The sequence below is a fragment of the Lipophrys pholis genome, assembly GCF_963383615.2.
Source record: "Lipophrys pholis genome assembly, chromosome: 1".
NCBI classification, from domain to species: Eukaryota; Metazoa; Chordata; class Actinopteri; order Blenniiformes; family Blenniidae; genus Lipophrys; species Lipophrys pholis.
Window position 1 is genome coordinate 46,201,320 of NC_137635.1, and position 25,763 is coordinate 46,227,082.

General features: G+C 42.5%; 1 protein-coding gene across 1 annotated transcript in view; it reads right to left on the reverse strand.

The window, feature by feature from the left end:
* LOC308108169 (cadherin-6-like) overlaps window positions 1–25,763 on the reverse strand; it is a 121,463-nt gene that overhangs the window by 65,966 nt on the left and 29,734 nt on the right. The window contains exon 2 of the mRNA XM_080460929.1: window positions 9,125–9,499. Within this exon, the coding sequence (XP_080317055.1) occupies window positions 9,125–9,334 (210 nt within the window). The 5' untranslated portion in view covers window positions 9,335–9,499. The remainder of the gene's footprint in view (window positions 1–9,124; window positions 9,500–25,763) is intronic.

Here is a 25,763-nt window from a genome sequence, read left to right on the forward strand (position 1 = left end):
AGTTAACTCCGCCTGCACACGGCTGCAGGCAGTTTCTGTCTCCGACTGCTGGATTCTGGCGCTCAGACACGGGGCCTGGATTAGGGTGTGATGAACTTAACCGAGTGTTGTTTACTCTTCTTGCATGGATGATGTCAAGCAGAGCACATCTGAGGGTAGTTCACCCGAGCAGCTATGCAACCGAATATTAATCAAGCGGATCACAGTTTGGTAGCAAACCCGACATCAGATCCCACCTTAACGCGGTATCAGAGGGGGAGGTAAACACAGAAGAGAATGTTTGCCTAACCGTATCGATCCCTCTGTGAACCCCCCCCCGCTCCAACCCATCCCTGTTAATCTGTGAGTAAACCGTACTGCTGTCGTTAAGCCATATCAGAAGCACCCAGCAGACCCCCCGCAGGGGAGACAGCACCCCAGCGGGGAGGGAAAGTCTGCTGACTCTACCTCGCCTCTCGTCGAGTTTACCTCAATCGCGGGAAAACTCTTGTTTGTTTCAAAGCTTACTTTGTTTTTTTGTGCTGTCAGACAGCGGGCTTCATACAGAGCAGCACAATACCTCCCGGCATCTGGCGACTGATCAAACAGCGGAGCTGCAACTATCATCACGCCACACTGTGTGCTAACTTCACTAATAGGCCTACGAGTCAGAATCTCCTCTAGATATTAAACACAGCATCCGTTTGATAGCAAATCCCCGCGTAACCCCCACGCTCCGTGCACAAGGTACGGCAAATTGGTGCACTTTATCAGGCGAGCCGTAATTCAACAACAAAGTCCTTCAACAAGAATAAATGTAAGGATTCACAAGCATGTTGATTTAGAATTGTAGTAGTTTTCAATGCACACGTATACATAAATGTAACAAATCTAAAAACCATGGTTCGGGCTAGTGAAAACGTTAATTGTGCTTTGGATGTCCGTTCACACAGCAACGCTGCTTGGAGTAACTGAAAATACAACTTTTTAAAAATGCTCCGACTCTGTCTCCGTGGAAACAAGGGAAAATACAACTTTTTAAAAATGCTCCGACTCTGTCTCCGTGGAAACAAGGGAAAATGCAACTTTTGTAAAACTAGCGCAATGTTCTCCGCGAGTGTGGTCTCGTTACAAAAACAGCGAACAGCTCCAACTGGTGTCCCCACACGCGAACTACATCGTTTTCAGTTTTTCTGCCGTTTCCATGTGATCAGAAATAGTTTTCAAAACGTGTAAACGGGAAACCTCTCCAAAATGAAAACGCAAAAACGATGCATTTTCATTTGAAACACTGTCAGCAGGCCTGAGTCGTATTAAAATTGGCTGCACAGTGACAGTCGTGAGTCTAAAAATCCAGACGCAAAGCATCAAGACTCACAATAACACAAGGGGGGAAAAAAAGAAAAAACTGACACTTTCTCTTCTGTATCTGGAGATAAACGTGTTTACAAAAAGTACAAATCGTACAACATGCTTATTTGCACAATTTTAAGATAAATATGTGAATCAAAAGATTTTTGCGAGTACATGCCGTGTGGATTTTTTTTTTTCTTTCTTTTTTGCATTTATATGTATACAACATGTACTTGGCACATGTTGTACATATAAATCCCCAAAAGACACTGATGAGTCCGTCTGTGTGCATTTATTCTTTCTGATTGAGATCTGACTCGCCAGCAAACAGCATGTTTGATTTCTGCTTATCAATGAATGGACTGTATCTGCAGAGGACATAAATCCTTTACGTGTGTAGTAGTCGCTCGTTACCGAACAGTTCCCGGTCCTTTCTTCCTAACAGCCATCTAATAGCAGGATGACACTCAAATGTCTACAATCGGCAAAGTAAAACACAGAAATTAAATCTCTGCCAAAGAAACAGCAACGACAAGGTGACAATATAAGCAGGTATCATCTTCAGTTGCAAGTTGTGTTTTTAAAAATAGTCACGCAGAATACAAATACAAGTACTGAGAGCCAAATATACTACTTAATATAAATGATGTGTAGCTTTTGATAGAGTGCAGATCCTTTCAGAAATGCTAACCCTTTTGTACTTGGAGCCCCGAAGGAGCCTTCAAAATGAAAGTGAATGTGAGTTTACTGAGAAAAAGTACAAATATAAAAAGTAGAAATCTCATCTGGACATGCCTCTGGAATTGCCTTAGATGTATAGGGGAAGTACATGTGGAAGTCTATGGAGGTTTTAATACTTCCTGAGAAAGATGTACTCAGGCCCCATTTAGACAACATTTCAAATTAAAAGGCATCGTTTTTGAATTTTTCTTTCACAAAAGTCTCACGTTTACAGAGCATTGTCCTAAAAACAGAAAAATACGCTATAAATAATAGTAATGAACAGGTTGGATTGTTCTTCCAGGCGCTCAAAACAACAGGATTTCTCTTAATTGTTGTTCTGCAGTGGCTCTTTGAGTCTCGCGAGTAGCTCGGGAGAGCACGTCGGTGCCGGATACAAACGGGGGCGTTCCCGGTAATAACGCATCTACTGCATGAGTCATTACATATGTGCAGATGTCTCTCAGCATGCGAGGCGCCAAAGAAGCCGCCACCCTCCTGATGTATTCACTTCACTTAGTTTGCACATTCTGTCATTGTGCCGAGCCTGCCATTTTCCCTGCTGTCAGCCTCTTCTGCCTCTGTGTCCCGAATGTGCCAACGCGAGTGTTTACAGTGTGGGAGAGCGAGAATATCACACTGTAACCATTTTAAAGATGCCATTATTTGTGTTGTGAAAGCTTCTCTCGGTGACCGTCTGAGGAAACAGAGCCTAACAACAGCTGTGCTTTCACAACAACTCAGATGCGCACTTCTCACTCCGGAACATGCAGGTTTCAAGGGCAGCTTACAGTGAGTGGGACAAGCTTTTAATATAAACTACGTCAACTTTCCGAAAAGAACATCAAAAAGGTAACATCTTTGGACATTTCGTAAAAATGTAAATAAAAGGTCATTGAATTGCGACTTTTTTTTTTTAAATTTCAAAACGGCAAAAGTGTCGTGATCTTTTTTTTTCATGATGCACTTTGATGCAGGCGGTTTAATGAACTGGCTTTCGCTCATATCCACAGTGCAGTTATGGTCAGTATTAAGACCTTGAAGAGACAATGCAGCGTGCAGCTCTCCACGCTGACTTCTTATCACGGAGTACAAGGGGCATGGGCCCTGATCCCTGGGGTGTTCACATGCTTTTGATGGAATGTATTATTAAGCAAGGAAATCTGGTGTAAAATCAGATATTCAGAAGCAGTGATATATAGTCTGAATTATGTGATTAAATGTGATTATTTCGGTATCCACAGGCAAATAATGAGGGCTAGACCAGAGGAGACAGATGTTTTCAGTTTGTGTAAAAGAAATCGTGACTTTTTTCCTCGGTGGAAAAAAAGTCTCAACATTGATTTTCAACTTTTTTTCTCAAACTGCATGAGGATTTTTTTTATTTATTTATTTTTTTTTATACCTCCAAATTTTAGTTTGTTCAGTGGCCCTAAAACAATCTCGATATTGATTTCCAACTTTTTCTCGAAATGCATGAGGATTTCTTTTTGTTTTTTTTCGCTGATATTTTATATTTTGTCGGTGTAGCCTAATATTCTTCCGTATTTTTTGAAATTGAGACCATTTCAAAAAACAGCACAGACATCAGCTGGGTTTGTGAACCAGTGACTTCAGTTTTAACAGTAAATTCTGTTTTGGTTTTTTTTCTCAATAGTTCTTACTATAGATGCACCGATACCACTTAAAGGATGACCACAAGTAGTAACCTTGAGCAAGTTGCTGTACCGATGCAAGTACTAATTAAATGCCATTAAGTCCAGTTTACACTCCAAATGCCACACACACACACACACACACACACGCTCCAGCTCATTGTTAATGAGTGTATCACTCACATTAATGCACTGTTACACATGTTGCATCGCTGATGTGTGTTGATGCTGTTGGCTGAGCGACTGCTTGCACTGAAATAAACCCGACTGAATGACAAAGATTGCTGCTAAGGCGCCTGTCTGTCTTATGTTTGTGTGATATTGTATTATTATACTGTGTTTTTTTTACTGTGTTAAACTGTATTTTATTTGATTCTCCCTCACGGCTCGGAGTGAAATCCTCCTGGATCCTTTGAGTAACACTAATGAGCGATGTCGGGCTAACTCTGCTGGTCCAAATGTCTCAGGTGATTAAGTTGCCCGTGTTGTACGAACCAGCTCTCACCTCCTCTTGATATTTGGGCAGGACATAATTTACCGTCTGTCTGACTTTTGCTATTCTCATTAATATTAAAGAATCTACAAACCAAACATCACTTGTGCTCTCTTGCGTGCCAGCGGGTGACGGGGATCTTTTATGAATACTCCAAGCAGTATCAGGCCCGATTCTAGTTATTACACAGTTCAAATACAGAGTTTTGACTCCTATTATCAGTTGGTTCCAATATTGTTCTAATACGATCAATGATTTCTATATTTGTCCCGTCTTTTCTTGCAGCATGTCTCCACTGAAGGAGCGATTTGGTTTCCAGGGAGCTGCTAAATGCTTCACCACGTTCACCATATGTTCACCATTCTGTTGCTGATTTAGCTCCCTGCTGTTTGTTACCGGGCAGCCAACAGGAAACGCAGCGTGTAAGGTGGAGGTTTATCACCACTTTAAATCTGCATGCTCAATCAAATCTGCTCGTCCAGTTACGATCCCCGATTCGATCATTTCTCAGATCTGTGGTCATCCACTGACCATAAAGCCCAAATATACTCCTATTTTGTGTTCCTGAGCTCATCCACGGCAGAAATAAAGATTTAGGATTGACACGACCAAATCCATTATTCTCAAACATGACAATGAAATTGAAGATTATGGTTTAAAAGTGTAAAAACAAAGATGCAGTGGGCTTCTGAAAGCTGATTCCTTTTCCAGAAATGTTCATGTGTTTTCACTCACACGTTTATTGAGAGCACGAACACCATCAGACCCAAATTCCAGTAGTGTTGTTATGGATTAGCATTAATTAGCTGCGGCTGATACCATCTCCTATTGGTGGAGAGTCGGGGGGGGGGAACTGGAAATCAGGTCACTTTAGCAGGTCACCGCAAAGCAACAATCGCACCAGATGTGAAACCTTCTGTTAATTGCTCGGATACGTTTTTATGTAACTGGGTTCACCATTCCTACAAAGGTTTACATTAAATATACAGGACGCTGAGGGTTTCTCACAAAGTGGCCCAAACAGTTTGGAGATCGGTGTGTGTCTGACCTGCAGCGATGTTAAAGTCATTTTAGCTACTTTTATGCCTTCCTTTTGTACACATACACATATATAGTGATGCACCAATATCACGTTTTTAAAGGACAGGTACAAATATCAGTACAAACCTTCAACTACTTGCCCATACGGAGCACCAATAAGAGAATGATACATTAAATACCATGACCATTACAAATGATTTCAACAAGATTTAATTGTTATCTGTTGCTTTCATATCGCTCTCCAACATACTGATTTGATGTAGTAGAAAGGGCCAATAACAGCCCTTGTGGTCTGTGTACTTCCCCTCGTGTTCGGTGACGCACTGAACGGGTAAATAGAGGCTGTTGGAGATGCATGTGACTTCGAAGCACAAGCTGGGCAGAGGGAGTTCACAGCAACGCATAGCCTTTGCATATCGTTTGGAGTTTAAATTAGGCATTAGAGTGCACTGGATCCACTGAGCAGTTAAACTAATAAGCGACACTCTGCTCGTCCAAATGTCCTCTCCTGTCTACCTGCTGCTGACGTCGCTGAAGGGATGACGTATGTTAATACTCACCGGGTTGTTTGGGGATTATTTACTAGAGTACATGTACATCATGCAGTATCAGACCCGATATTGGTATCAGTGCATCCCTATTATATTATCAGTCATTATTTCATAAATTCTCCAGGTCTTAAACATGTCATGACCTGCGGTTGGCATTATTACTTCATGTTCTTAGCTAGCTGACATTAATGACGAAACTAGTTGAAAAAAGTTTCTCTCTGCACACGAGTCCAATTCCAAAACACGTCATCAAAATGCTTTTTTGGCTCATTTACAGTCACAAGGCAACAAGCGGTTATTTAAGTCTTCACAGCTTTTCTGTCCTGTCGAGCTTCTTAGGCGCTGACTAAGCTAAAAGGGAGTTAGCGCTGACGCTAGCCTTCCTGGAGAGGAAGATAAAATCTCCCCTGTGTACTGTATACTACTACTCCATAGTATATGCACTGCTTGTATAGTACGCAGGTTTAAATCCAGGCGGTGTCTTTATTTGCGTTGGTCCTGGTACTTTTTCTGCTCCGTGATCGTCTGCCCCGCCCTGATGTACTCCACCAGTCCACCATCGCACCCTGGACCCTCAGCCTGTGTGTGCGCGCTTTGTGTTCCTACGCGTCTTCTTGTTGTTATTTTGCTGCATCTACGCTCAACCTGAGCTCATATCTGTGCCCTGTCTTATGTGTCTTTGATTTTTCAACTTTGTGTTTTCGCTGTGTATCTGCCCCCATAAAGTTTTAGAAGGAAACTAAGCAAGCAGAAGGGGAATATTTGTGTTCTTCAGTTTTTGGTTTGCTCCACACACCGACGCCAACTTCAGGTCAATATAGCAAACTGAAGTTATTATTTTTGTGAGGTCAGATAAAACAGGGTGCCATGAAAAACCATTCGAAGAAGAAGATGACTACAAGTACATTATAAATAAACTCTTGTACTTGTCTGTGGATTCCTATTGAATGTGGATCCTCTGTGAGCCCAATTTTTTGGCATATTCACTCTCCCCTGCAGTAAAAATATGATAATCTAAACCTGGTTAACTGTTTAAATAAATGAAAGTAAACTTTCTTCAAGGACTGGTCAAATTCTTCAAGGTATTTCAGTATAAAGATGGGGTCATTGCGGGCTCCCAGACTTAGCAGCAAGCCAATGACTGGACAGGGCAGACGACCAACTACGATCAAAACCTTGGTAGTTTTATAGTTGAGAGTCACCAGTAATAGCAGTCCAACTCTTTCATCTGTCCACAAAAATGTCCTTGTACTTACTATTGTTAATGTTTATTGCACATTGTTCTCTGCACACACGTGTGTTTTCATAACTAAAAACAACCAACAGCGCCCACAATTGACCCTACATGAAAACTACATCGTTATCAGTGGTTCTGCTGTTTCCGTGTAAAATGACCTTCAGTTTCAAAACGTAGCATAAATGTGAAACTTTTCTGAAATAAAAACCCAAAAGGGATGCACTTTCATTTTCAACATTGTCGTATAAGTTGGGCCTCAGAGTCTTCAGATGTAATTATATAGGACGGTACCCAACACCTTTTAACTCTTTAATATGAACAACACATATACAGTATTTATCTTGAGTGGGGCAGCTGCATTTGTGGCCACAGGTGATACCACCATGGTGGTGATGATCTTATTAAAGACCAATAGCTTATTTCCAATCAGGGCAATTTTTTATTGATGTTAATGTTGTAGGACGAAAGATCTCTTCTTGTTTTGTTTTTTTCTATTGTGGCTGTAATTCAACATAGATGAGAGTTAATGTTAACTGCCCTTTAGACTCACTGTCTGACGAGTGACAAACAGAAGATTTTCCTCAACCTATGGAGGACGAGCAGATTAACAGTGTTAAACGCAGCTGTAGATTCATTAAATGTTGCTCCACAGTTGGATTACTGTCATCAGTGGACGAATGGAGATTTTCTTTAAACCAACAGACACCACTCAATATGGCAGCAGTTTCTGTCCAGTTGGTGAGCAACAGCTGTGTTTCTGAATCCATTCTCTGTGTCTCATCTTACGTATGAATTAATACCTAGAGTGTGGACGCTGCTTCTGAAGTATTGAACAGAAATGTCCTTTGTTTGTCCTCAGAAATTTAATCCTGTGCATTTAGCCGTTGACTGTTGTTTGCTGCAGAATGACCACAGTGAAATCCGCCTCAGATGTGAATAGCCTTGGGAGCCGGTTTGAAAAAGTGATGGACACAGTGGCTCTGAGCACTGCTGTTGTGTAAATGACCACCTAAAACACGATTACATTTTTTCTCTTTCACTTGTTTTCACTGTGGCATAAACGGGGGCCTTATTTTTGAGGTACAATGTCACTTTCCTCCAAATCACTACAATGGAGGTCAAGCGGTTCTTGTTTTCTTCTTGCTGTATTTGAACTTTTTTTTTTTCCCCCCATCACATTGGATTCCGTTTTCCTGGAGCCTTTTTCCTCAAGAATTCCACTCTGACATTAATAACGTATTTCTATTCTATTCTATTCTATTCTATTCTATTCTAACAGTTCTTTCCTAAGCACCAGGGATCTCTCAAAGAAAGGCTGCAGACATCTATCTGTGATTTGGGGGGGGGGGGGGGGGGGGGTCGAAACACCAACTTTGGGACCCGCTCCACCGACTGACCCAAAGCCACCCAGCAGGAGCCTTAAAAATGAAAGGTCTGCTCCAGATTCTAGAATTTGAATAACTTCAGAGCAGGCAAAGCCTCGGACCCCGAGTGTGATCTCTGGCACAGCCCCAAGGAGGTCGGACACAAAGTTAGGAAGCACTGCCTTACAGTACTGCAAAGTACACAAGAATGTGAAACCCAGGAGGATAAAAATGAACACTCTGATGAAAATGGAGCAGCGACACTCTATTGTTTTGAACTGAAGTGAGTGAAGCTGTTTCAATTATTAACAAAGGAACTCAACTCTTCATCTGTGTCACAAATGTAGATTGTGCTTGATTGTGTTTGAAATATTACTTGTTTTTAAGTGGTTGCATATTGAGTCCCAAAGAAGTGTGCTTTGCCTCTGTGTCCTCATATGAAGCCTGTAATAGCTCGTACGCCGTCCTTGACTTTTTAAACTCACTTGTTAAGCACTGATCCGCAGTGCTAATTGATTATGCTTGCAGGCACAGAAGTCACGATTGAATTGGGGAAAGACTGATTAAGTTTAGCATAAATTCATATTAATAAAGTCAACAATTTAGGATAGAAGGACAAACACGGCTGATGAGTGTCTTTCCAGCTAATCAAGAATGTTTAATTTGAAGCCATTTGGGACGTGTGTCATCAGTGAAAATCTGAGTAAAAACTGGAAGGCGCGGAGGCTTACCTTGCCAATGTACTGGTAGTCGCTGCCCGTGTACTCCTCCTGGAGGAAAAACTGGTTCCACATCCAGCCCCGTCTCACTCTTTTCAGCAGCCTCTCCCCTCTGCCCGCCGCTTCGTCCTCCGTCTCCATCCTCCTCTGTCCAATCAAGGACGCGGTGTCCAGCGACAGGCCGAGACACAGCCAGAGCACGCCCAGTAAGAAAGTCCTCATTTTGTGTGTGTGCGTGTGTGTGTGTGTGTGTGTTTGTTTGTGTGTGTGGAGGAGGTGTGAGGATGTAGGTCACAAGTGTTCTATCTTCCCAGCTGAATCACTTTGAACTGCGAGACGGGTCTATCCGTCATAGTCCTTTAGGTTTTGACTGACAGGAGAAAGGAGCTGTGAAAAGAAGCACAGGGGGGCAGAAGTGAGAGTGTGGACAAAGCCTGGTGTCCAGATTTAATAAGCCAACACTGTGAGGGCAGGTTTTTTTTTTTTTTTTTCTTTTGATTTACTGGCACCTGAACTGCTCTAGCGTGGGAGTGCAGAGTTCTCATCGTATTGATTTGGAAATGTATGCAAATGTGGTGCTGGTAGTTAGGAGCACCTGAGCAGCAAATAGCTTCTAATCATTGTGTACAGCTGCAGCACAGCGGTGTTCCTGCTCGCTGATTGGACTTACTTACTCACAAGATCTGCCAGAGACGGTTTTCTTACCATAAGTGAAACGCTCATTGAAAGTGCTACGAATGAGCTCGGAGTGTTAGAAAATGTATCACTCCACTTGCATTCAGATGGTCATCTTGTGGTGTAAGATGCGGTTCAAGGGAACATACGCTCTCATTTACATTCATTCCCTACTTCAAGGACACGCGACTATTCCTATAGATGTCTGATGCATCGACTCACCATTCCAACACTGCCAAACATTTTAGAGCAATATTTGAAAAGATATCTTGGAATGCTCCCTACTACACACATCAACATCAACAATGTCTTTGCTTGAAGAAATAAAACGAATCCAGTATTTGCCAAAAAATTAAAATTTGACATCGGACGGTGTTTGGTATGAGTGTTTAGAGTTGATTGGTTGATATTTACTCCTGACAGAAACACAGTATTCATCATTATCAAAGACATCACTCATCTCCCTAGATTCATTGAGCAAATATAATACAACTGCAAGAGTAATGATGTTTGCAGATGACACTGCAATATATGGTGAGAGAGAGGAGCAGGTGGGAAAAAGACCCTGGAGAGATGGAGGTCTTCAACAGAGAGAGGAGCAACGAAGTTCAGTTGAGACAAGAGAGAATACAATAATGTGTGTGACTAAGAGGGAACAAGGTGAAAAGAAAAAAATGCAAGAAGTGACAATAGTGAAGGTGGCTACGTCGAGGTACCAGCGGTTCTCCAGTAGCACTGTCTTAAAGTTGAGTTGGAGAGGGAAGAGATGAGTATGTTGATTTTCATTGGGAGTGATAGACAGGATCAGAGGGACAGCGAGAGTTGAGCAGCTTAGAGACAAAAGCGAGAGAGGCCAGGCTGGTTTGGACATGTGCTGCCGAGAGATACCGGATATAATAATATGGGAATAGAGCTGTCAGGCAGGAGCAGAAAAGGAAGATCTCAGAAAACACATGTGGATGCAGTGAAAGAGAACATGGAGATAGCTGGTGTAACAGTGGAGGAGGATGTTCTGCTCTGCAGAAATCAATCACAAGACATAGAAGAAGAAACCTGGAAGAATATGGCGAGATTGATTTGTAGTGATACAAGGAGATGAGACCAGGACGTGTAAAGGACTTTGACTATGAGTGCTTGATACATAGATGTTTGGCTAACCTGAAAATACCACTAACATTTTCCACTAAAGTTTGTTTCCCTAATATAGTTTTGCAAAGTGATTCTTGACTCATTATCCAACGATTTCAGCGCTGCTCGGCTTCGCAACATCCTCCAGGTGTTTGTTCACAGTAATGAAAAGGCTTTAGCAGTGTGGCGTCTCCAGCGGAGAATGAGAACAGTTTTGGCTTATTTGACAATCAAAACATGGTGCAACTCACAGACATCAAAGCCGGTTTGAAACACCGGGTCAGAGCACAGCAGGTGGCCACACTGGTTGTGAAACATGGCTTTCAATTTGAAATGAGCACTCGGCGGTAAAATTACTCAGCCCAACATGCAACTATGCTCACTGTCTTCATACCTGATCACTGCTTTCTGCGACGAAGCGACGCATCGGGAAAGGACACCAGTGCTCAGAAACAGGTTCAGTGTTTGGAGACACTGAAAACGCAACTTTTTGAAGATAGCTTACAAAGTGTAAATGTTTGAAATTGCTCTATCTCCGTGTAAATCTTTCTGAAACACTGCAATTGGACAAGAGCGTTACATCGTTGTAAGGTGTACTACGCAAGACGGATTCATTCATTGCAGTGAGAAGCTGTTCACTCTATTCAACAGTATCTCCAATACATTTACAACACCATCATCTGAATCACATGTAGAGATCACATTTTATTTTTTACAAAGGTCTGATACTGAGTAGACAAAACGACAAAGAAAGACAGTTTAAAGGAGCGTCAATGTTTAGAGCGTACTGTTCTCTGCATGCATACAAAGGTGGTTTTTGTTATATAAATTGTAGTGCTGTCAAATGCTTACATTTTTTAATGAGATTACTCACACGGTGTAAACTATATATATAGTTTAAATTAATCTGTATCAACTGTATATATATATATATATATATATATATATATATACGTTTTATATATATATATATAAAACGTGTTCATCAAACACCTGTAACAGTTCATGTTAACAAAAAAGATCTTGTACCCAGCAAATTTCAGAAACTGAAAGATCCTGTCGACACGTATAGCCCACCTTCAGTCTGCACTGCAGGTGGGTTAATTGCATTAAAAACATTTAATCGGATTAATCATGCCGATCGATTAATCCCCATTCACATTTACTCCTCATTTTGCATGCTGTAATAAAACCGTCCCTCATTAGTGGCCCTACAGAAAAACTCCAGAATTTTCAGCGTTTCTGCTGTTTCCATGTAAACAGACATGGTTTTCAAAATGTTCTGTGCAAACACAAATCTTTTCTTGGGCCTAAAGCTTTGGGTATTAGATGATGTTGAATGATTGAAACATTAAGCTAGTATCAGAGTTTACATTCTCTGGGTGATCCAATTTGATCCAGGATGTTTCAAGTCACGCTCAAACTGCCAGAGCACGTTGGGTATATCAGCGCATTAAAAAAAATAAAATTAAGTGGAAATGTGTGTTTACGACCTCTCATAGGTGTTCTCATAAACTCATAAACCAAACCAAACCACTTTCAGCCATCTTTTCTTTTTTTTCCCCCACCCAAAAAGCATTGGCTAGTGAATAAACAAAGATTTACTTCTGTCTGGCATAAAGAGGACGACATGTAAATGCACTCATTGCTCCCACCCACCCACCCATACAGTCATTAGTAACACACAGCACAAGGATGTTCAACAAAAGCAACAGAGTCAGGCCTATCATTTCACATTAACACAACAAAGGCAGAAATCCAGTGAAAAGGCTACCGAGAGGCTGTAATAACAGCAGCCACGCACCGCATTACCCAAACTAGGAAGACAAGGTTGAGGAATATGAAAGATAAATGGCACACAATCTTCACTATGTCCCGCTACTGAAGGCTGCAACTTGAAAAGGTCTTTTATCAGGACGTGTGTTTCTACAGTGGAAGGAGTGAATTATTCATGAATGAATGTGCTTTCACTGATGCTATATGTAACGATGGGCCTAATACTCAATACCTCATCCACACAATCTCTACTTTTTTAGTCTCAGATATAAGCCTTGTACTTTCAAAAGACCCGTCGCTATATGGATTTGTGGGCCTTGATATTCTGAGATTGTAATCTTTTGATGAAATATATCGCTCTAAACACAAATACTTTCTCTTTTTTAGGGACCCCCAGGTTATGCGATTGCGTGTACTCTGAGTCAATGCAACAGCGACGCTACTTTTCATAGGAGCCAGTGGTAAAGTAGCGGTAGATTCACAATTTCAGACGCAGTGACTGTGATAGGAAATGCCCCAGTACCTCAGATTCAAAACCAAGTGTTCCAACCAGATTGCTGAATAGAGGAGTTCAGATCTAAATCTGGCAATAAGCAGCCATGTTTCTGTGTTTCCATCCAACACTTCCAGGCAACTCTACAGATTTCACTTTAGTTTTTGTGCAATATCCACATACATTATAAAAAATTTTTATACACCTTTTACAAGATATATGAAGAGCTAAATCTAGAAGAAGTGTACTGTGATGTCCGACATGGTGACGTTTCCCTGATGACAGGAAAAAAGCCTGTCACTTCTCAGGCCCCATTTACACAACAATGCTTCAGGGGAAAACGCACCGAAAAAGTTCCCATTTAATCACTATCGTCTTGAACGCAATGTCCATTTACAAAGTAAAAATGCTAAAAATTTTATCGTTTTCCAGTGGGGCGACTAATCGGTGCTGTTCTTATGTAATGCACCATTTGTCGTCGCTGTTTTGCCCCACTCAGTATCAGTTGTTTGTAGGGATGTCCCGATCCGATCGGTAGATATCCATTCGGGGCCGATATTAGTGATTTGTGAGTGATCGGGGATCGGCAAATCCAGCCGATCACCCCGCCGATCTAAAGAAAAAAAAAAAAAAAACGCGGACCGCAACGTCACCTAATAACCACAAGAATCACGACTACAAGCTCCGGTCGAGCTGCAGAAGCTAGAAGCAGGCGGAGCGGGGCCATAGACCTATAAAACTAGAGGTATATATAGTGGTTTATGTGTTTATGTGCAGAAGTCTACTTCTAAATTTCTATGTCGTCTGTCTTCTTCTGCTCTTTTATCGTGTTTGGTGAGTCACAGTGCCCCTAAAGGCCTGGCATGTGTACTACATGCCCTGAAGCCTCGTGTTGAGCCGTGTTCATAGTGAGGTGTGGACGGTTTTTTGGGAGAAGGCCAGGGAGAAAAAAGATTGTTTTTTCGTCATGTGGATGTACCCTCAGTTTACAACAACAGCTAAAGAGAAAGAGAAGAATTTTGATTCAATAAGTGAGTTTTACAATAATTTCTAGCAAAACAAAGCTTCTGCCAATAGTGCTTTTAGCTTCAGACATTTAGTTGCTACAAAAATAGACTATTGAGTATATATTTGCAATAGCAATGAGTATCGGCTCGGGAAAGTATCGGTATCGGCCGATACTCAATTCTGAAAAATCGGATCGGTATCGGGGGCAAAAAAGTGTGATCGGGACATCCCTAGTTGTTTGTAAGAAAAATAAAAAGTGTCAATCTACTCGCGCATGTGCAGAAGGATGATTTACTTTATGCACAGTAGCGTTGCAAAAACAATTCATTTTCTCCTCTATCATGTCTGCTTATAACACAGGAATAACTACTGCCATTACAGTTACTACACTAAACAATTATGCCCGTACTGGAGTTGTATAATTTCTTCAATCTTCTGCATAATGTAGCAAAATGACCCCCGTTGCCTTTAAAACATGCTTCCTGCGCAACATCTTCTCGACCTCTGCCGACATAGCTTAGGTGAGGGGGTCACGCAGGAGACGGGATAAAAATGTCAGGGCGGCGTACAGCTGTTGAGGGCGCAGATCTGGCCATTTCTTGGACTTTTCCTGATCAAAAGGACAAGAATGCGAGGGTAAAGTGCAAACTGTGCAGGCAGCTGAGCCACGCCGTCGCCATGACATTCTCCTGTTTGGTGCTCTTTAGGGCTGCTTTTCAGCCGCTTCAAGGCTTCGCTTTATTAAAGAAGAGAAGGGAAGAGAGAAATCTTGTTGGAGAGGGATGTGTCCTGAGATGTGGCGGGTTCAATGCTGGGGGTTTTTAATGGGCACTTCACAAGAATGTACTTCTTCGGATTTTTTTTTTTATAATTTTTGTGAGTTTTTCATGTATGAAATGAAGAGTGTCACAAAATATATAATGTAGTACAATCCTGTAAAAGTCCTAACTCCACTTCGAAAGTACAAGCAAGGTCCCGTAATATTTCCAAATTCCTGGTTAAGCTACTGGTTACTGGAGACTGGTTACGAGTAAAAGTAAAAATAATCGTAACTCCTACTGATGCTAATCATAGCAATCTTTTATGTTACTTTTCTGCGGAGTTAGTTCAGGATTAATGAAGCTCTCTTCCTTCAGAAAATTGGAGTTTAATGGAAATAGTTAAAAAAAATTTAAAAATTCAAGTGAGCAAGAGAGAGAAAACATTTAGGAAGCTAAAACAAAAGTGGCAGACTCCATTTACGGGACAATGTTTTTTTTTTGTTTTTTTTTACCATTATCTTTTCAGAAACTTTTGCACATTTACCCGGCTACAGCTGACAACAATGTAGTTTTCATGTAGGGCCACTAGTTGGTGCTGTTGTGTGCAGAGAACATGAACACATAAACATTAACGATGGCGGGTCTGCGGCCATTCTACCAAGTTGGATTATTATTCCGAGACTGTCGACTATAAAACTACCCAAGTCCCAGGAGAATACGGACAGGGAGTCATGACACACACACACACACACACGGCTCTTTTTCTCTCTACGTTTCATTGCGCACTTCAATCCTCTGAACCCACGTGCAAAGTAAAACATTAATGTTAAACGTTATTTGTATTGGATTCCCTCCAGGTGTTAAGACGTTTCACCCTACCTGCTTTAACAGTTACATCTCGGTTTTCACACATTATCCCCATTGGTGCAGCCGAGTGGGAAAAGTTTAAGGCTCATTTACGGATCACTTCTCCTTCTCTTTCATCTCCTCGTCACGTCCGAGGCTTTAAATCACCAAATTTAAGCTTATCCTCTCTTTCACTTCCACCTCTCCCTCATGACTGAGGTGGATTTGAATTTAGGAGCCGTGCGGTGGGGGTGGGGGAGGGGGTGGACTTCAGGTAAGTTGGACACAGGAAATAACCTCGGGGCTATTCTTCAGTAACCGCCTGTGATAAGTGCTGGTGAGCTCAGAAAACAAAAGGCCGCAGGCAAGAATTTCTCAACGTTATTCTAAATGGTCCAAATACATACAAATTAGATCACTGAATACTACAACCTTTAAGCAGACAACAGCACCGTTGACGTCTAAACGGACACCCCAAAAACCCAACAAAAGATTTTGGTTTTCACTTGAAATCGCCGTTTAAACGCGCCTGAAACTGCATTCACTACATTCACTACAGACAAATATATCACCTCCTACCACCGGTCCTTTGAATGTAAACCATCGCCAGAGGGCGACACAGGGTCCCGGGGAAAAATGAGGCTGGTAACCCCAACTGATCTCGTCTGTATTGTGGACGTCGCGCGTTATTTACATTTAGCCTCATTTCTGTTTGTTGACAGGAGTATGAATTTACTCTATGAGCTCTTTATGTTGGGCTTGAACTCACCACACCACCTAGTGGTGCAATGACGCATCGCAATGACTGGTCTCTCCAGATTCTTTGATATCGCATCCTGATTTCTCTCCTCACATTGTGCCGATTAATCTTTTTACTTTAACTTGGAGGCTCGCTTGTTTTGTTTTGTTTTGTGACAATATTTGAAGCACTTGAGAGGTTCTTCATGTTTAAGGAGCTACAAAATAATGTTTGAACGTGGTGGTTGCTTTAGTACCAGGGACAATAAAGTCCCTGTGGTGACATGATTAATACACAGAGTCCAATAATGTGAAGTAAATTGCAGGGTACCATTAGTTACATGTGTACACACAAAAAGCAAACATGGGTTTGCTTTTTCCTCTCTCTGCATGCATTGTTTCATAGTAACCATGTTTCTTTCCCCAGAAAATCAGATTGACCAGCCACTTAGTGGTAGTAGAGTTTGGGGGGGGGGGGGGGGGGGGGGGGGGGGGGGAAGACACAAAAACCTGCCTTTGTGCACTTAAAAACTGCACTGGATCGATAAATCCATACGCATTCACGTTGCGAGATCTGAAAGAAACGCTTACGCAGCAATTACAACCCTGAAAGGAAATGTGCTTTTATCTTCCCACACAGAGCTCTGTCAGTGTCTCGTGGCAAAGCAAAAAAAAAAAAACACAGTTCCTACTTTCCACATAAATGTCACCGGTTTGTATATGTTGAAGTGGACTTGGGTTACACCAGATCTGAACTGGAAAGTGTTTCATTATGAATAAAACACCCAATATCATTTCACTGGAATCATTTCACTCTTCATTGTTGCGCAATTTAAAAAAAAAAAAAGTTTTAGAAGAAATGTGGTGAAAACATCTTTTTTAGACACGAGATTTGATGTAAACTGTCAAGACAGTTTATTTTTAAAAACAAGAAAATTATAACTTTAGCCAATTATCTAAAAATGTCAATTTCATTATAGAAGTTTTGAAAGTTTTGCTCAGAGAGAGTCTATAGAAATGGAACAACTTGGGCTTTTGACAAGAGAGAAAAATCTAATCCATACAACCTGTTTTTCGTCTTTTATTTGTACACCCCCTCAAAATAAAAACATAAATCAAATGAAATGAATCAAAGTTGTGTCATTTTGTCTAATTCAGGGGTGTCAAAAGTGTAAAACTTTTTTAAAAATGTTGACATTGTACTCATTTTCTGGAGTAATTTTTCATTTTTTGTGAAAATATAAACATTTTTGTCATGTATGCTCTGCACCACAACAAAGACAAAAACTTTAAAGTTTAAATGTCGAGGTTATTGTGGCTCTATTGTCTGGCCCGCTCGAGATGAAACTGGACGGTGTGGTGGCCTCGGAACTGAAATGTGTTTCACACCGTTGGTCTAATTTGTTTCCATCTTAAAGACGTTCCTGTTTATTGTTTCTTTGGTATTTTGTCCAGAAAGTAGATTGCACATTTTGTACTGCATGTATGACCGATAGCAATTTAGTCACCCGAATCAAGGTATTTTGCGTCGTTAACAAATGACGATTATTTTGATTTTGAAAAACAATAGTCAAAGAAAAAAGAATTTACTCAAGGTAAAACAGATTTTCTCAATGAACGCTTGTTTCCATTCAGTGCGGCAGGATATTCAGAGCGGGTCTGTTAGGAAGGGTTTGTAAGTTTTTTGCCGTCTATTTAAGTCGCTGCTGTTCTTCAAGTCCTCGCAAGTAAATGACAAAGCACTCGGGCTCATTCTTCGAGCTTTTGTTGAAGGTTTCCTCTCTTGCTGCTGCTGCTGCTGCTTTAGTCCCATCAAGTCAGTGCTTTATGAAAAAGCCTTAATTGAGTCAGGTGAAGAACACACAGGAGACTGATTGATTCTGGCTTCGCCTGCTTTTTAACGAGCCTCGCCGCTCCATTATCGTGCAGCGAGAGAGGCTGCAGCCTTCAAGTTTCTCTGGTTCAAAGGGACCCCCCCCCCCCCCACACACACACACACACACACACCCTCCGTCGCCCACTTATTCAAGTGTGCATCTGAGTGAGCGCTAAGTCACCCCAAATGAGCACGGTTGTGGCCAAGGCTGCATGAACAGAAGTCCCAACAGACAGGCTCTCATGCAAAAAGATAATTGATTTGAAAGTCAGTGCAGCTCACCAGTGACAACCAACAGCCAACTTTGACTTTATTCCTCAATCGAGGATTCACAGGAAAGCCTTGACTTTGTGTGTTTTAATGAAATGTTTGATGTTTCCATTAGGAAATTTTGCGATACTTTTAGAGCGTAGACACATTTTACCAGGCGACATTTAGCTAGTGCGCACGTTTGAACTCAGAAAAGAAAAAGCTGCTGGGCTCAACGTGAACTTGATATTAAATTACACGACAACCTTTCCAATGAAGACGCATTGCTTTCGCTTCTGCAAATTATCGCATTTATATAACAACATATTGAACGACAGAAAAGGTTAAAAACGATGTAGTTAGCATGCCAGGCCACTAGTGGGTGCTGCCCTTTGCTGTTAATGTCCATCTACTTGTGCATGTGCAAAAAAAAAAACCCTCTTTGCTACAGCCGTGGCGTGCAGTAGCACCGCTAAGTTGGGCTTCCTCCCGTTTCCACGGAGACAAGAGTCAGAGCATTTTTGAAAAGTTATTGGACGTTCCACCCAAAAGACTCAGACGCAGTCCATCCCTCCATCCCTCCATCCCTCCATCCCTCCATCCCTCCATCCACTAATCAGTTTGGAGCTCCACCACATGAAGCCGATAAAAACAGGAATGCAGTCAGGCTGATGTCTTCTCTTGGCCTGAGCTCATTTAAGATGGTCTGAGGTGAGGGACAAAAGCCTCTGATGGATCAAAAATGTGGATTTCTGTTTGTTCGTTTTTTTTTTTTTTAACAACCTCCAGAGCCGTTCCACAGAGACTCTTGTTTATTTCAGAAAGGTTATGTCCAACCGGCTCCTGAGTAAAAGAGCCTCCACCTGTCCGTCTCTTTCTTTCAAATCGTACCACGCAATAAAACAAAGGAGCAGTGAGCAAATGAGGCAGTGAGGCCCTGAGCGTATCACACCGACACCAGTGGGTCACTTCTCCGTGAATAGATCACTTTTTTGAAACACATTACCTGGGAACAAATTCAAAAGGACCTTGTGCATTAGTCCATCAAATGTGATCTCGAAGAAAAAGCTCTCCCAAAAAAATCGGGAATCATGTATGCATGTTAATCAGGTGGCAAATTCAGGTTCTGTTCGACATAAAAAAAAATACAACCCCCCCCCCGCAGAAATAAACATGCATGAATTTTATCCTCTCATCATCTCATGAGAATTGAGCAAGGGTGTTTTCTCCTCGAGGTCTGAATGGATTTAAGAAAAAGTTGCTTTTAACACTGCTGACGGGAGTTCTTTCGAAGGAAATCTCAAGCTTGGAGACTCAAGGGTCTCATCAGGGAAGTGGCCACGTCGAGGTAACGCTCCCGTTGTGTTTTCTTAAGCGGTTCCTGTGTTTGAACATGTGTTGATGGGATTTATCGGAGACATTGTATTCCAAGTGTTGCTGTGGCCGGTTTAGATACATCTATTATAAAAGAGCTTTGTTTAAACCGTTACCGCGGCGGCCACCGTGGGCGGGACGGATGAAGACATTTTGCCCTCGACGGGACTTCCTGACACGACACATACTCATATTTAGATCCAGGTTTTGTTTGAAGGTGGTGGAGTTGTTCCTATCTAACGTTTTAGTTGAGGGGCCACATACAGCCCAGTTTCATCTTTAGTGGTAAAATAGTGTCGTGATTATAATGCAATGACTACGATCTCGACATAAAGACAATTTTCTAGTGCAACATACAGCGAAATGTAAAAACAAAATTGATAAAAAACTAGTGGCGATCAATAAGGTAGCTGGCTGGCAGCATTCCCAATATCTCAGTTTTGGCCCACGGGCCTTATGTTTGACACGTCCTGCATTAAACACTTCACTCGGAGACATCAGCAGCTCAATGTGAGCTCGATCGGGGAGCTGCATAGAAGATGAGATCGCGTCGTGCCATTTCTTACCAGGCTAATTGTGTGTGATAATCAGACCGGTTACAAGATTGGACTGTTTCCAAACAAGCAGCTTTTGTTTCCTCAGTCGTGTCCACGGAGGCTTTTAAATGTGTTGACAGGGCGTCACTGGAGAAACATCAGTGGAACTCTTGACAGTTATTTCAGACTGTCAGCGGTTGATCTCAAGCACCATCTGCTCAAAGGGCTTAGCTGTACAAATACAGCCGGAGCAGTGACTGAATGTGAACAAAGCAGACAGACTCGACAGTGATTAGTCACACGACCACTGCGGGAGGGGGCGTCTGGTGGAGAAGGTTGTGTTTTGTGGTCCCGTACGATGAATAAACACATGCAGTTGTTTTTCCGAAGTGATTCTCTATTGGGAGAGCGAGTCTGTTACTTTGAAATTGCATGAGACTGCAGGCTGTGATGTGAGATTAAGCTCACAAGCCAGCGATACGGTTGACCAGCCATGCACGAAAAGAAGCACAACTTTTTGGAATAGGAAGCTTTTTCTGACATACGTGGGTCATTGACACATCTGATGACCTTTGGAATGGATTTATCGTATTGCACAAAATATGGAAGCCAGGTTATCCTGTGCAAGAGATAATGCCTTGAATTGGCTGGGATTGTCCGCCTGCCGAATGATATTTCTCCGAGCTACAAGGACTTCAGAGGTTTTTCTTGTGCATACTGCTCTTTTTTTTTTTTTTTTTTTAACCCCCCTCTTATATGAGTCGGGTTTCATTTCTTTCCAAAAGCACATCTTTACATATCCAAGTGGATTTGGCTCTGCTCTCGGGATCAATATCCTGATCCCCCTTGTTCAGCTTCACTCTTCAGACAGAGCTCGCACGGTACGTGTCCACGGGATCCATCAATTTCCCGCCTCCCATTCATTCTCTATGTAAAACGCGCCACGGTGCATGCCGGCTGTGGCGCGTCTCGGGGCTGCTTTGCGGGGCCTCGCCCCGGAGCTCATTTGCATAATGCGGAATCCAAACGTAATGCAAATGAGGCGAAGCGGAGGTCCGATGCATTGCTAAACTTTTGCAAAAGGCGTAAACTAGCCATAGTGGAACCAAAGCGAGGACAAATTCAGCAACTGCTCCGCTGATTTCTTGCCTCCAATGTTTACAGCAATACTTTTGGTACATTTGTGGTTGAGCCGCCATGATGGTCCGGTTTGATCTTGACCAGATTGTCCTTTCAGGGGCGGGCAAAGTAGTTGGAGAGGAACCCCTGTTTTTATCCAGACACTGAATCGTGGCTCGCCAGTGACACGCCCACCAAGCGGGCAATTTTCAGATGTGGTGAGTTTCCAAGCGAGAAACCTATAGCAATGTCGTCAATATCTCTTTGATATCGAGCAGGATTCGTCATTGATCCACTGACTTCATGATCTCCAGCTCAGAACATTTCGACGTACCTTCACGAGAGGTGGTAGGAACATATTCTGCTGACAAGCTGGGTTTAATCCATCGTAAAATCAAGAGCTCGTCTTTTCCCCCCAAAATTGCCTGGATGTTCATTGGAAATCTCTGGTTTTTCTCACATACAGAGATGTCGTTTGTTCCTTTCATACCTTCTTCTGTTCACAATTTTTGAAAAAAAATATACATGTCAATTGTTTGACTTGCTGCACATGTTGGCACCGCCCTCCTCTATTACCGCTTTATTCTTCGGTGTCATGGGGGATGGAGCCAATCCCAGTTGACATTTGGCAAAAGGCAATTCCATCCATCTTAACCTGTAGGATCATCAACTATGTACCAGCTAAATCAAGATAAACACTAGAAAGACCACAATCACAGGGATAACACAGAATCCCAGATAAGAAAACACACTTAGGGTCAATTAGCCTAATGAGCATGTTCTTGTATTGTAAGAAGAAACCCTCGCAGGCACAATGAAAACATGCAAACATCATGCAAAAAGCTCTTACAGCCTGCAATTAAACCCAGGAGAACAATCGACTGCACCACTGTGTGGCATTTAAATATTTATAGTAGTGGAGTTAATTATCCACGTTTATTTATAAGACTTGTAATGCCTTGTGCGTGAACTTTCTTTATCTGGGTGTAGAATAGAAAGCCATACTTTTTCTGCGGATGGCAGAATCATTCACCGATTGTGGACATCAGCAGCAATAAGAGCCAAGCTCAGCAGAAAGAAATAAGAACAGACAACTCTTGATGACTTAACCATGTTTTGGAGAGACCGAAATGTTAGATCGCCAAACTTTGTACAACCATTTCCGTGGGATGTGATGCTTTTATTTCAGCATCTGCAGATCTGGAGCCGGACTGCCTGCTGTTGTGCAACACTCCATAGTGGCACCGTACGCATGAGCAGCTCAGGGGAGATTCCAGAACAACCGGCGTCCCGCTCCATCGAAGACATCCAAACCGAGCGGCGTGCTCGTCCAATCTGTTGTGCACAGCACGAGCGGAAACCTCCGAGTGGAAGAAGTGGAGCGGGAGGGCCGTCAATCATTTCTAGACATCCCCCAAGAAAGTGTCTAATAAGCGCAACGCGATACAGCAATAATGAGGCGAGAGGGAAGTTCCAGTAATGAAAGAGATGACTTCCAAATTGGGTCGATTCAATAACGCGGCGCCTCGCAAAAGCAATCGCTGGCAGACAGCCGCTGCGGAGCTCCTCGTGCACCGCGCCGTGGCCTTTTCAACCGAGCGCACCGATAACTGGGCGGCCGCGGCGCCACGCTACCAAAACAGAAGCGTCAGTGTTACTGCAGCAGTCAGGACTCCTTACGGCAGGTTGGCCAGTTTCTCCGGGAGCGGCCGGGGCCCTCGATGTGCTATTTCCTCTCCAATCTCGCCTCTTTTGTCTCTACAAACAGTGATAAATGCCTGTGACCTTCAGGTGACAATCACAGTGCCTCCCCTCCTCTGTTTCCTCCATCGCCTCCCTCCCGATGCGCGGCTGCGCGAGTGTGCGTGTTTGTGTATGTGCGTTGCCCCTTTCCAGACAACCACTGAGACCTCTGACAACTCCCAGAGGACCAATTAGAGGTGAAAAAAGGAGAATGTCAGCCACCAAGCAGCCTTTCGTGTGTGTGTGTGTGTGTGTGTGTGTGCGCGCGCGCTTGCATGAGAGAGAGAGAGAGAGAGAGAGAGAGAGAGAGAGAGAGAGAGAGAGAGAGAGAGCAAACCCAGCCACCCCTTTCCATCAGAACAGACCAGCCATCTGAAGGCAGCCAACAGCATCCACACCGCCTGTCCAATTTTAACTTGCACACCTTTTCTGTCTCTTTCTGTCACACACACACACACACACACACACACACACACACACACACACACACACACACACACACACACACACACACACACACACACACACACACACACACACACACACACACACACACACACACACACACACACACACGTCAAATAGTCCAGTCTCTGGTCCTTGGGAGTATGAAGTCTCATTATGAATAAACCATAAACGAGGTGCAGGAACTGCACCTTGACTTGAGACACTTGACTACAACTTTTTAAAGCAGAACTCCCCCCACCCCCCAGAGCACCCGCCCACCCCCACCCACCCACCCACCCCCATACCACCACCACCTCTTGCGATCTGCAAGACATAACTATAAATTGTTCTTTTTCATTCTGAGCCGACGAGGCGCCATTCAGCTGATGGTCCAGCAAGTCGGACAGCACGCTGATGACTTCCTGTTCCATCAGTCGTCTCCACGGTGTAAGAGAAGCAGCCACTCAGTCAGTAACCCACTTTTTTGGCTGCTTGTATGTAAACATCAGAACTAGGTTATGATTATGAGGAACCCAGATACACTCCGTTTAAAAAAAAAAAAAAACCCTGATGCTGGCATAGATTTCTAGCAGAGATTTCAATCACATTATATTTTAAATTCTTCTCAGTCCCGAATTGATATTTGATATTGATATTATGCTACGGACGCTGCCCTCTGCAAGCTCCCCTCGTCTTATGTTTATCTGTTGTCAGCTGTGTAATGATATTTGACAGGTTGGGCGTAGCCAAACATCAGTGGCTGAGGTGAAACCTTACAGGAGAACCTTACAGCTGATTGGTACGGTCATGGACCTGGGTGACAGTTGCACCGGAGACAAGTTGCCTGCCTTTATCAACCTCCTGGAAGCCACACCTGGAAGACCCCGTTTGCATGACGTTTCAAGTGAAAGCGCTTTTTTTCTCTCGCATTTTCATTTAAATAAAGTTCCACATTTACAAGGCAACCTTTTGATAACGTTGCTTGTTTCCACGGAAACGGCAGAAACACTAAAACAATGTAGTTTTCATGTTGGCCCACTGGTGGGTGCTGTTGAGCCACTACTCAGCCACATTGAGGGGAGCCGGTTTAAGTGGCTCAAGTGAAAATGCATCGAAACTGCAGAAACGCTGAAAATGACGACGTTAACTAGAAAACTACAGAGTCCAAAGAAGATATGGACTGAGAGTCATGACACTCTGGAGGCAAACGTTGTTGTTGTCCATCTACTCGCACATGTGCAGAAGAATGATTTACTACGATCCGCGGTAGCATAGTTTCAGAATAGTTGCATTTCTCCCCCGTTTCCACGGACATGGAGCGTTTCCAAAAAGTTGCATTTTCAGTGGCTCAGAGTTTTTTGTTGTGTTTGTAAAAGACTTCCGTTTAACGTTCAGAACAGAGGAAAATCAATAACTTCACGTTAAACCAAAAATTTCATCTGGTTTTTATGTCTTAATAAGTTCTTTGACTTAAAAGATAAAGAATCTCACTCTTGTAAAATGAAGAGTCTAATGTTCACCACAGGATATAACAACGACACTGATTGGAATCCAGTAAAACAGAATTTTGTCATTGAAAATGGAATTGCCAAATGCAGCAATCTTGGAAATGTTTCCTCGAATTCATCCCGTAAAATGTCTGTCAAACATCAAAACATTGAATCATCTCACACAGTTATCACATCAAACATGGTGTCACCACATAAAATATGGAATTTCCTTGTTAGTTACAAATCATCTTCGAATATCAGAATGTCTCAATGAATTTAAAATGATCCTGTCAAATGTGGAAATGTCTCAATAAATATGTTGTCATTCAATCAAGAAGAATTCTCCCAAAACATGGAGAGTCCTTTTAAATCAAAATGTTTTTGCAAAAATA